Below are 13,205 nucleotides of genomic sequence, written 5' to 3' on the forward strand. Positions count from 1 at the left end.
GTTTGCAGCTGAGTGTGAAGCGGCTGGGATGAGAATCAGCTCCTCCAAATCTGAGACCAAGGTCCTCAGTCGGAAAAGGGTGGCGTGCCCTCTCCAGGTCGGGGATGAGATCCTGCCCCAAGTGGAGGAGTTCAAGTATCTTGGGGTCTTGTTCACGAGTGAGGGAAGAATGGAACGGGAGATCGACAGGCCGATCGGTGCAGCGTCTGCAGTGATGCGGACTTTGTATTGATCCGTTGTGGTAAAGAAGGAGCTAAGCCGAAAGGCAAAGCTCTCGATTTACCCGTCGATCTACGTTCCTACCCTCACCTATGGTCACGAGCTGTGGGTCGTGACCGAAAGAACAAGATCCCGGATACAAGCGGTCGAAATGAGTTTCCTCCGCAGGGTGTCCGGGCTTCTCCCTTAGAGATAGGGTGAGAAGCTCGGTCATCCAGGTATTTACTGGATCAGATACACAGCTCAGAAGAGAACATTATTTGTAATGAAACACCGAATTTTGAGAAGAGCAAACACATTAGAAAACATAGGCTAAAAATGATTCAAGTCAATAAGGCTTCCTGTTTGCTTGTCATAGTTGCAAATGCCTTGATTGTAATAATTCCATCAAGTGTGTAACTCATTTATATCACCAAACCTTTACATTCTTCTCTTTTGACGCTTCCAGGCTTTCACTATTTTAGTCGTTGTTTGTCTTGGGAGCTCCTCCCTTCACTCTCCTCTTCAGCAGGTTTAAGTCTGGAGATTGACTTGGCCATTCTAAAACCTTCCACTGCTGGCCCCTGATTAACTCCTTTATTGTTTTGGCAGTGAATTAATTTTGAGATGTTAGCTTTATGAATTATTCAGGATCATCTAATCAATTTTCTGCATCAAAAAAAATATTGCTGGAACCATGACATTTTGTTTTGGGCCCACTTACAGGTCTAGCAATGTTTCTGTCGTCAACTGCTGCTCTTTTCCTTGATCTACCGTTCGTCGCCTGTGACTTACTGCACCAGTGATTTCTTTCTTGTCCTTGTCATTCTCAATGGTTGTATTCACTAATGTCTTTGCAATGGCTCTGAATCATTTTATATCATCTTTCGGCTTCACAACTGCTCAATGTTCATCCAGCGCCCTGGTTTTCATGTTGCTTACAACTCTAACTAGTATTAAAGTATTTTTCCAGGCAAAAACCGAATCTAAAACTGAGCATAGATTGTTTGAATAATCAATGTAATAGGACACATCTGGAAGAAAAAGAACACCTGTCAGTCTATGCTCCAATAGTTTAGTTCACATGAAAATAAGTGGATTCAACGAAAAGATGATGTCTTCGAAGTTGTGTGTCCGATTTAGATCAAAATTTAAAATGAAAGATGAAATGTTTATCTCTTGGATCATACATCTTTTGATGTCAAACCCACGTTTTCAGTTTAAAAAAAACCCAAAAGGAATTGGTCTCAGTTTTCCAAGGAGGACAACATACACATAAAGATTAGGTTTCCACACACATCTAGAATCTAGTCGTTAGACAGAAATGTTGTGCAATCAAACGCGATCAGCCCGATTATTTTTATGGGCTATGGTTTTTTGAGCGGCTATAGCTCAGTTGGTAAAGCGGATTATCCAGTGACACAAGGGAAATCGGTTCGAATCCTGGTTCCGACTGTCCGCTGTTGAAGTATCCTGGGGCAAGACCCTGAACTTGCTCCCAGTCGGCCTGGCAGAATCTTACATGGAAGCACTAGCTCATTGGTGTATGAATAAGCCTGTGAATGGGTCAGTGTAAGCCTCTGTGAAGTGCTTTGGGCACTGGGATGGTGTAGATAAAGTGCACTCCATTTACCATGTGTGTACTAGGCCTAAACCTTTTCACAGTACTGTACATTTGTGACACAAGGGAAATCGGTTCGAATCCTGGTTCCGACTGTCCGCTGTTGAAGTATCCTGGGGCAAGACCCTGAACTTGCTCCCAGTCGGCCTGGCAGAATCTTACATGGAAGCACTGGCTCATTGGTGTTTGAATAAGCCTGTGAATGGGTCAGTGTAAGCCTCTGTGAAGTGCTTTGGGGACTGGGATGGTGTAGATAAAGTGCACTCCATTTACCATGTGTGTACTAGGCCTAAACCTTTTTACAGTACTGTACATTTCTGCTATCATAATGCATTGTGAGTCTGTTTCTGTACAATGACTGTTGCTTTTCGATGAAAAGGAAAAATATTCCACATACACAAGTCTTACTGCTCATGGCAAACATTTCCTGTGCTAAAAGAATTTGAACTTGCTGAATAATGCAATGAATCCTACTTTTCAGCATACACTATACTGGAAGTCTAATGAAATCTCCAGAATACAGAGCAGATCCATTTTCCAAGAATTTATTAGAACCTACTTAAAACGGAATTCCATGTTACTATTATAGAAAATAATGAATGAGGTATTACCTGTAACAGCGATTGGTGTGGACGGTAAGCAAGATTTCTTGTATTTTGAGCTTGAATTTTCAGAAAGGCTGGTCTTTTCTGTTTCAACAAATAAAAACATAAGGTAATATTACATCCCAAGAATAACAAAAAATGCATGTCCAAACTTATTTTGCAAATGTGTTCCCTGACCTGGGTCTGCCTTTTCAGACCCTAACTCATCAGAGTGGGAAGGGTGCCTGCGGAGACCTCTGTGCGGATGAATCTCTCCTAAAACATGAGCCACTGACAGCAAGGAGATGGCTTGACTATCCTGAAACATGTGAAAGTCAGTCAGAACAGCCCTCCATATAAAACTTTGTCACCTACAGTAAATGTGGGAGGGAAAAAAAAAAACTCTCTACCATAACATGAACATCATTGAGTCAACAGTGGACTAATACCTGTGGGTATTCTAATCTATCCAGGTCATAGTATTCTTAGGGCATTGAATCGATCTCAACTGGACTGGTTGTTGACTGTTGTTTCACCTCTCATTCGAACAGGCTTAATCAGTTTATGCATGAAGGCTAGATAGGAGAGGTCTAGGCTGAGTGTTGGTGTGGAAACCCAAGTATTTATCCTCTAAGTTACAGGCACGGCCCAACCAAGAATGGTATCATTCTTTTGGAATCCAAAACAGGGGAGCAGGAGGTTAGCATGTTGTGACAACGCGAGAGATTGCGAGATGAAAAACAAGGCGGCGCCCCTTGCATAGATCTGGAAAAGCAGCTACTACAAGACAAAATCTATTTTTTCATAGTCTTTTTCCTTTTTCAGCGGATTGTCGCTTCGCTCTTTTCTCTTTTCCTTCACCAGCTTCGCTAACAGCGGTAACTCTCAGAGGAACACTTGAGATTCTCGCAGCGAAGTCAACGCCAACTCGTCTGTCATGGAAGATGCCGGACCCCACGTTGAGCAGCCACTGAAGAGAAAAAAAATGCAGATTCTTCGACTTCGACTGACGATTTACTTGATTCGACAGAGACACAGACAAGTGTTCTCCACTCAATCGACAAGAAATTGTCAATTACACTTGATTTGCTTCACCAAGAGATCACCGAACTCAGAAACAGCTTGGAGTTCACACAGCAACAGGTCAAGGAGCAAAGATGAGATAATGCTGCGCTCCGATGAAACATGATGTCAACCTCAGCAGAAGTAAAAACTCTTAGACTGGAATATGAAATCATGAAAGAAACTACGCTGGACATTCAATAACGAAGCATGTGCGACAATCTCATTTTCTCGGGCATTCCAGAAAACGCACCGGAAGACCTCGAGGCGCAGATTACTAAATTCATGATGTCCGCGCTCAAGATACAGCAAGATACAGTCGACAAGATTACCTTTCACCCCGTTCATCGATTGGGAGGCTCTCGTCCAGGAAACCGACCACGTCCCATCATTGGAAAGTTTGAACACTTCCAACAAAAAGGGCTCATGAAATCAAAAGGTCATGAACTCAAAAGGACTTCGTTTGGAATGAACGACCAGTTCCCCAAGGAAATCAACGAGGAGTAAAATCTTGTACCCGATGATGAAGAACCACCGTGAGAAAGGCAAACGAGCGTGGCTAGTTGTCTACAAGCTATACGTCAACGGCAAACTGTTTCGTGATGCCAATGTCACGCCCTGGCTCTTCTCGATAAGTACTACTTCTGATGTGTTGTCGTTATTAGCTGTCAAAAGAGTAATGTATTTAGTTCCATTATTTCCATTTTTGCTAAGACAAACAAGAGAATGTAATCATGCATGGCACCAGCATGAATTCTCACTCCTTTCTGTTTGTTTTCCTGCTCTGCTTGTTTCCAGACACACTAAACACACAAGTCGCGCAAAACTTTACTTGTGCACGACAAATAACTACCACACACCATATTATCCCCTGATCACTGTTTGTTTTCTATCTTCAATGTTTGTTTGCTAGCCTTCTACATATGTACCCTGGCTTTGCTGTACTTAAATATACCATCTGTATCACCCTCTTTAAATAACATGTCAAAACAATACCAAAAAATTCCCAGAAAACTGTCAAAAACAACAACAACAAACAATATATAGTACGAAATCTATTTAAAATTACTATACATGCCCCCATTATGTGTGTTCACTGTGATGGGTAAAATGCAGAGAACACATTTCGTGTGCATGCATGCATGTTCATGACAAAGTGATTCTTCTTCGGCTTCTTCTTCTTCTATATGTCACACTTTTGTGCCATTGAATGTCAATGGCATTCAATCGCAGGCAAAGAATTAAGATTATGGATTATATCCATCCATCCATCCATTTTCTACCGCTTATCCGAGGTCGGGTCGCGGGGAAATAGCTTTAGCAGGGACCCCCAGACTTCCCTCTCCCCAGCCACTTCATCCAGCTCTTCCGGGGGGATCCCGAGGCGTTCCCAGGCCAGCCGAAGGACGTATTCTCTCCGGCGTGTCCCGGGTCGTCCCCGGGGTCTCCTCCCGGCGGGACGAGCCGCGGAACACCTCAATGGGGAGGCGTCCGCATCACTGCAGACGCTGCACCGAGCTCCCGTTCCATTCTTCCCTCACTCGTGAACAAGACCCCAAGATACTTGAACTCCTCCACTTGGGGCAGGATCTCATCCCCGACCTCGAGAGGGCACTCGAACCTTTTCCGACAGAGGACCTTGGTCTCAGATTTGGAGGTGCTGATTCTCATCCCAGCCACTTCACACTCAGCTGCGAACTGCTCCAGTGAGAGTTGGAGGTCACGGCTTGATGAAGCCAATTGAACCACATCATCAGCAAAAAGCAGAGATGCAATACTGAGGCCACCAAACCGGACCCCCTCTACGCCTCGGCTGCGCCTAGAAATTCTGTCCATAAAAGTTATGAACAGAATCGGTGACAAAGGGCAGCCTTGGCGGAGTTCAACCCTCACCGGAAACGAGTCCGACATACTGCTGGATATGCGGACCAAACTCTGACTCTGGTCGTATCAGGGGATTCGGTACCCCATACTCTCGAAGCACCCCCCACTGGACCGCCCGAGGGATACGGTCGAACGCCTTCTCTATATCCACAAAACAGATGTAGACTGGTTGGGCGAACTCCCATGCACCCTCGAGGACCCTGCCAAGGGTGTAGAGCTGGTCCACTGTTCCACGGCCAGGACGAAAACCACACTGCTCCTCCTGAATCTGAGATTCAACTTCCCGACAGACCCTCCTCTCCAGCACCCCTGAAGAGACCTGAGCAGGGAGGCTGAGGAGTGTGACCCCCCTGTAGTTGGAACACACCCTCCGGTCCCCCTTCTTAAAAAGGGGGACCAACACCCCAGTCTGCCGATGACCACGCGATGTTGCAGAGGCGTGTTAACCAGGACAGCCCCACAACATACAGACCCTTTAGGATCTCCGGGCGAATCTCATCAACCCCCGGAGCCTTGCCACCGAGGAGCTTTTTAACCACCTCGGTGACAACCCCAGAGACGTTCTGGTGACGTTCCACGTCCCTAGAGCCAGCTTCTGTAGCCGGGATCGGTTCGCCAAGGTCCCCGCCTTCGGGCTGTGCCCGGCCGGGCCCCATGGGTGCAGCCCGGCCACCAGGCGCTCGCCTTCGAGCCCCACCTCCAGGCCTGGCTCCAGAGGGGGGCCCCGGTGACCCGCATCCAGGCAAGTCCATCGTTTGTCATCATCATAAGGGGTCTTTGAGCCGTGCTTTGTCTGGTCCCTCACCTAGGACCTGTTTGCCATGTGTGACCCTGCCAGGGGCATAAAGCCCCAGACAACTTAGCTCCTAGGATCATTGGGACACACAAAGCCCTCCACCACGCTAAAGTGACGGCTCAAGGAGGGGACTCATAGAATCCTGCAGATGAAATCCCAGATTACCTCATTCCTATAGGAAACATTAAGTATTTAGGTATTAATATTTCGGCACAACTCACAGAGCTAACCAATTTAAATTACACACCACTTCTGGAAAACATCTCAGCTGACTTAAGACACTGGAATAACTATATCACTCCTGGGAAGAATAGCCACAATAAAAATGAAAACCCTACCTCAAAAGTCTAAATTAAAGCCTAACATTCAAAAGATATAAGAGAGATATAGTCATTCAACCAAAATCATCATCATTATGTGGGGTGTTGTAACGAATATTCCCCACATCACTATGGACTCAGGGACCTGGTGACCTTTGCATTCCTGCCTCCTGACCCTTGACCAACAGATCAGTTTGTGCAGCGCACGTCTGTTTTAACTCAACTGAGCCCAACAGCTTCTTCTCTCTTGCAATCGACTTCTTAAACACCTAACCTACAATTCCATTGCAACATGCTGGCGTTTTTTAATTTTAAATTTTTTTTCCATTTTATTTATTTTGTTTGTTTGTTTGTTTTTGGCTTGAGTTTGTTGTCACATTTCTGTCGCGCCAATTATATATTACTCGTGCACTCACTGTAGTAGTCTCGCCACGCTGCACTATTTGCATATCTGTTGTTGTTGACCAATACTGGCCACTCATGCCAGAGTAGCATCTGCTCCATTTGTGCACTGATTGAGAAGTATCTGCAATATTTGCACAATCGACATTGTCCCAGATTATCGCGCAACTCACTTGAAGTCTCGGCGCCCTTTGCACAATGGTCATTGCACCGGACTTTTGCAATATTAGTCATTCAAACTGCTCTAAGTGCTAGAGGACAACGCATCTTTTAGCACAATTGTCAAAAAAAAAAAATGCACAGGGATTACCAGATAAACTAGCAACCCTTTATTGCTTAGTGACTGTTTGTTTTTTTGTCTCCAAAGTGTTCCGTAAATTGACTGTCTGTTGTCGTACTAGAGCGGCTCCAAAAACCGGAGACAAATTCCTTGTGGGTTTTTTGGACATACTTGGCAAATAAAGATGATTTTGATTCTGATTTTTATGACTCTCCCAACAGAGACCTTCTTCTGCAGACTGACTCAGTGATTAAGAATCTGGGAGGCCCCCTGATCAATTTAGACAGTTTGGAATAATTGACGACAATGGATTTATTAGTTAGACAGGCCTCAATTGATTTATTAGCCACCAACCTCCAGACGAACTCATCCAGAGGAATTACAACCGACCGTGGGTCCTTTTTAATGTCCCACCAGACTCTCTGGGATCATCAGAAGTGCATGAGCGGACTCTCTTGGATCATTAGTAGTGCATGAGCGACGCCCGCTGGTGCTTAAGAGTTACTGCAAGCTGAGTGTTCCTGACTACAGATTTAGCATGTTAAATTTCTGTTTTTATGCCAAATGAACCAAGCGTATATCATGATACCAGTGTCACTCATGACTGTATTTTCCTACACAGGTCCGCTCTGAAAATCTGTTGGAAAAGAACGATATGATTGTGTGATGATGATCACTGACATTAAGTTCTTTTGTCTCTGGTCTTCCTGCTCCGCCTGAAACTTTGGCTTCTGGCCCAAAGCCTCCTCTCCGCGCATGAGGGTGGGCGAGGCACATGTGTTCAGGCCGGCAAAACCCTTCCCAGCCGCCGCCAACCCTCGCGGACTTCAGAGACACTCTGCCCTACGCTTTTGCGTTAAGAGTTGAGTCTCCCGCAAGCTTAACCAGGTAGGAAGAATTTGCGTGTGCGATTTCCCTTTGAGCGTGTGGCAAAAATGTTGCTTGTGCGCTTTTTGTCTTTTACTTCAACTCAACCTGTCGACATCCTGTCGAGTCACCGGCAGAACAGACCCGCCTGCCTCACGTGATCTTCGCTGCGCGAGTACAATTTGCTGATTACCGAGTACAAATTATAAAAATTTGGGATTGGGCTAACGATCACAGATATTCCCAGTTTTAGCAGCGCTCAACAGGCATCCACTCATTTTACACTTACGTCACGAGTGCAGCCTTTTTTCACGCATGTTTACCTGTACTGTTTCGTAGTTAAGTCCCTTTTCATTTGTCCCCAAACTCCCCTGTAGTTTTCATTACATTTCCTCTAAAATTTGCAAGGTTGCAAACAATCAAACAACAGCAATGAAAACAACATCCTTGAGAAAAATAAGCTTACCATGTTGAAGAGCTCGGTTGTTAGGCCAAGATAGTTGTGTAAGGCAAGGAAGGTCACTCTCTGGAGACGCACCATGATGATCTACACATGAGAAAAGTGTTTGTTTAACATGTGTTACCAATGTCTGTCAGTGTCCATCCATCCATCCATCCATCCGTCTTCGATTCCGCTTCTCCTCACTAGGGTCGCGGATGTCCTGGAGCCTATCCCAGCTGACTTCGGGCGAGAGGCGAGTCACACCCAGACTGGTTGCCAGCCAATCGCAGGGCACGTCTGTCAATGTATCGCTTGTAAATCACTGGATTATTGAAATACTTTTATGAAACACTGCTCACTTCACCTGAATGACACGGACCAGAGTTTCAGGATATTTGTCAAAGACTGACTGAAATGCTGCTGCTGGAAGACGCAGCACAGTGGAGGGGACAGCAGCCCGAGCAGTTACCGTCTTGTATGGCGCTGGGTAGCCCTTAAATTACGATGAAACAATTGTGTTGAGAAACATACATGCTTTGAATATTAGTTCAACAACACAGAGTACATTGCAAATATGTGCAGTCATGTTTTCAATATACAGTAGATTTAAATGTCAAATACATAAACATCCATCTTGATTGCAACCGTATTAGTTTTACATTCAAAAACACAACCTTCTGGCTGAGGGCTGAAGTATTTTATCCGCTAAATAAAAAATTAAAAAATGCATGACGAGGTAATATACTGTCTTACTGCCAGTAATAAGTGATACACAAGACAAATAACATTGCATTTCCTAAATGTAAAATACACTAAAACACCAATAGTTAATAAATAGTTGAACTGAGACTTACAGTGATGATGTCTAAGATACTGAGCAAACTGTGGACACTGTCTCCTTGTAAAACCTCCTTTACCAAAGCATCTGTACCGTCCTGCAGCAAAAACGGACAAATCTCATTATCACGGCACACTGATTCAGAAACATTGACATGGGCCGAACAAAGAAAATAATCGACACTCCTGTGGTCTTACACTCTCACGGATGCACAGCTCTAGGCGGCCATCTTGAACAACGTAAATACTGTCATCTGTATCACCTGGACGGAACAGAGCCTCTCCCTGATGCAGCTGGATCAGCACCATGTGACGACAAAGCTCGAGGAAGAGAGGCTTCTCAAAGTGTCCGAGCACCCTACAGAAAACATACTTTCACTGTTATTATAGTGACTATATACTTATGATATAGAGTATACAGTATACTCAACTCAAACATACACTATATTACCAAAAGGATTTGCTCACCTGCCTTGACTCAAAAAATAATTGAAGTGACATCCCATTCGTAATCCGTCAGGTTTAATATGACATCATTCCACCCTCTGCAATTACAACATCTTAAACTCTTCTGGAAAGGCTTTCCACAAGGTTTAGGAGTGTGTTCATGGGAATTTATGACCATTTTTCCAGAAGCGCATTTGTGAGGTTACACACAGATGTTGGATGAGAAGGCCTGGCTCTCAGTCTCCGCTCAAATTCATTCAAAACTGTTCTATAGGATTGAGGTCAGGATTGTGCAGGCCAGTCAAGTTCATCCACATCAAACTCTCTCATCCATCACCACATGGGCTCAGGAACACTTCAGAAAACCAATGTCAGTGAATACAGTTCGGCGCTACATCCGTAAGTCCAACTTGAAACTCTACTATGCAAAGCAAAAGCCATTTATCAACAACACCCAGAAACGCCGCCGGCTTCTCTGGGCCCGAGCTCATCTAAGATGGACTGATGCAAAGTGGAAAAGTGTTCTGTGGTCCGACAAGTCCACGTTTCAAATTGTTTTGGGAAATTGTGGACGTCGTGTCCTCCGGGCCAAAGAGGAAAAGAACCATCCGGACTGTTATGGACGCAAAATTCAAAAGCCAGCATCTGTGATGGTATGGGGCTGTGTTAGTGCCAATGGCATGGGTAACTTACACATCTGTGAAGGCACCATTCATGCTGAAAGGTACATACAGGTTTTGGAGAAACATATGCTGCCATCCAAGCAATGTCTTTTTCATGGACGCCCCTGCTTATTTCAGCAAGAGAATGCCAAACCACATTCTGCACGTGTTACAACAGCGTGTCTTTGTAGTAAAAGAGTGCGGGTAATAGACTGGCCTGCCCGCAGTCCAGACCTGTCTCCCATTGAAAATGTGTGGCGCATTATCAAGCGTAAAATATGACAACGGAGACCCCGAACTGTTGAACAGATGAAGCTGTACATCAAGCAAGAATGGGAAAGAATTCCACCTACAAAGCTTCAACAATTGGTGTCCTCAGTTCCCAAACATTTCTTGAATGTTGTTAACCCTGTCCCAGCTTTTTTGGAACGTGTTGCAGCCATAAAATTCTAAGTTAATGAATATTTGCTAAAAACAATCAAGTTTATCGGTTTGAACATTAAATATCCTGTCTTTTCAGTGAATTCAATTAAATATAGGTTGAACATGATTTGCAAATCATTGTATTGTTTTTATTTATGTTTAACACAGCGTCCCAACTTCCTTGGAATTGGGGTTGTATTACATCATATTAAACCATATGGATTTATCCATCCATCCATCCATCCATTTTCTGTACCGCTTTTCCTCACTAGGGTCACGGGCATGCTGGAGCCTATCCCAGCTATCTTCGAGTGAGAGGCGGGGTACACCCTGAACTGGTTGCCAGTCAATCGCAGGGCACATACAAACAAACAATCATTCGCACTCACATTCACACCTACGGGCAATTTAGAGTCTGGAAATAACCTACCATGCATGTTTTTGGGATGTGGGAGGAAACCGGAGTGCCCGGAGAAAACCCACGCAGGCACGGGGAGAACATGCAAACTCCAAACAGGCGGGGCCGGGATTTGAACCCCGGTCCTCAGAAATGTGAGGCAGCTGTGCTAACCAGTTGCTCACCGTGCCACCCATATGGATTTAGAATGAGATAATATGCGACTCAAGGCAGATGAGCGAATACTTCTGCCAATATAGTATATATTCATTACTGGAGTTTTCAAATCAACAATATATATATATATATATATATACACACGTACATACTGAAGCTGCAAAAATTTACCTGCATTCAATGATTCTTAGTCACTTTAACTATTGCATAACCAGTTGGTCCCAGGCTGGTCAGAATGCAAAAAAACCATTGGAAGTTTTGCACAAACAAGTAATTAAAGTGATGGATAAAAAACCAAGGCACTATCATCACTGTGCAATTTTTAAAAAATACAGTCTTTTAAACTGGGACAGTCTTCAAATATTTGCAGATTTAAATTTGATTTATAAAGTACTGCATGATTTGGCCCCAGCTCCTCTGGCTGAGTTCATCAGCCAAAGAAACAGCTCTGAGCGTGTCACTCGAGGCTCTGTCAGAGGTGACCGTCTCATTCCTCTGCGCAGGAGCACTTTCAGTAAGTCAGCCTGGTCAGTGAGGAGCGCTGGTGAGTGGAACTCAGTACCTGAGGAGGTTAAACTGCTTACAACATACAAGGCCTTCACAAAAAAAACTGAAAATGTGGCTAGTTAACACCTATAGCTGCCAACACTAAAAGACAAGTATGTTATGTTGTTTTTTTGTTATGATCGAAAAAATGATGGTTTTATTCTCTCTTAATAGTATAGTTTGATTATGTATCCTGTATTATATTGTCTTGTAGATGTATTTTACTGCTTTTTTACATCATGGCCAGGGGACCCTTTCAAAAATAAACTGATAAACAATAAAGACTAGTGAGCCCTTTCCAGAAGCAGCCATGCAAGACCAAGCCATGACATTACTTCATGTGTGTTTTGGACCATAAGCAGATCCTTTCTTTCTCCATACTTTACCCTTTCCATCACTTTGGTAGAGGTTAATCTTGGTCTCGTCTGTCCATCAAATTTTGCTCCAAAATGTTTGTGGTTCATGTCTGTACTTCTTTGCAAAATCCAATCTGGCCTTCTGATTCTTTTTGCTGATGAGTGGTTTGCATCTGGTTGTATGGCCTGTCGTCAACTGCTGTTGATACCCTTGGCCGACCTGTTCGATGTCTGTTGCTCAGTACACCAGGAGTTTCTTTCTTTTTCAGGACATTACAAATTGTTGTATTAGCTATGCCCAATGTTTGCGCAATACCTCTGATCGATTAAGATCTCTTCGCTTAGCTTCAAAATGGTTTGCTTATACACGTTTATGGTGGAATGTACAGTACTTTGTAACCTGTTAAGAAGTTTGCTATACAAATGAAGTTATTATTCAACAATTATTCTCCTTACCTGACATTTTTAAGCATGTACAGCACCTCAGATGGTAGGTGGGAGTTCTGCACATCAAATTCTGTCAAGTCTGCCTCCAGCAGACAGGGAGGGGGTTCTTTAGGCTGCAAGGAGGGGGGCTCCCTCTGGATTTGGAGGATCCTAATACACGTATGCACGTGTGCATGGACAGACACGTGCACACACACACACACAAAAGCACGTGCACACACGCACACACACACAACAACTTAGCCTGAATAGCTTGAACTGAAGCAGATAAATGCAGACGAGTAGCAATTATTTAAGAAACACATGATAGTCTTCTTGATTAGTGTCTTTCATAAGTAATAAAAAACTAACAATTCATTCATTTATTTATTTGCAACGATGCTTCATGCCATTACATTTTATACCTCAGGAAAGCCTTTTCATTTCACTATTAAATGATGCTCCATTTGCAAGAATG

At 44.0% G+C, this 13,205-nt stretch overlaps 1 protein-coding gene across 5 annotated transcripts in view; it reads right to left on the reverse strand.

Moving 5' to 3' along the window:
• pnpla7b (patatin-like phospholipase domain containing 7b) overlaps positions 1–13,205 on the reverse strand; it is a 72,959-nt gene that overhangs the window by 44,596 nt on the left and 15,158 nt on the right. For all 5 annotated transcript variants that reach the window (XM_061768297.1, XM_061768295.1, XM_061768296.1 and 2 more), the window contains 7 exons: positions 12,758–12,898; positions 9,492–9,651; positions 9,311–9,391; positions 8,821–8,949; positions 8,481–8,561; positions 2,602–2,722; positions 2,431–2,508 (listed from right to left, as the gene is read on the reverse strand). In XM_061768297.1, coding sequence (XP_061624281.1) covers positions 2,431–2,508; positions 2,602–2,722; positions 8,481–8,561; positions 8,821–8,949; positions 9,311–9,391; positions 9,492–9,651; positions 12,758–12,898 — 791 coding nt within the window. The remainder of the gene's footprint in view (positions 1–2,430; positions 2,509–2,601; positions 2,723–8,480; positions 8,562–8,820; positions 8,950–9,310; positions 9,392–9,491; positions 9,652–12,757; positions 12,899–13,205) is intronic.

The sequence above is a fragment of the Phyllopteryx taeniolatus genome, chromosome 3, assembly GCF_024500385.1.
Source record: "Phyllopteryx taeniolatus isolate TA_2022b chromosome 3, UOR_Ptae_1.2, whole genome shotgun sequence".
NCBI lineage: Eukaryota > Metazoa > Chordata > Actinopteri > Syngnathiformes > Syngnathidae > Phyllopteryx > Phyllopteryx taeniolatus.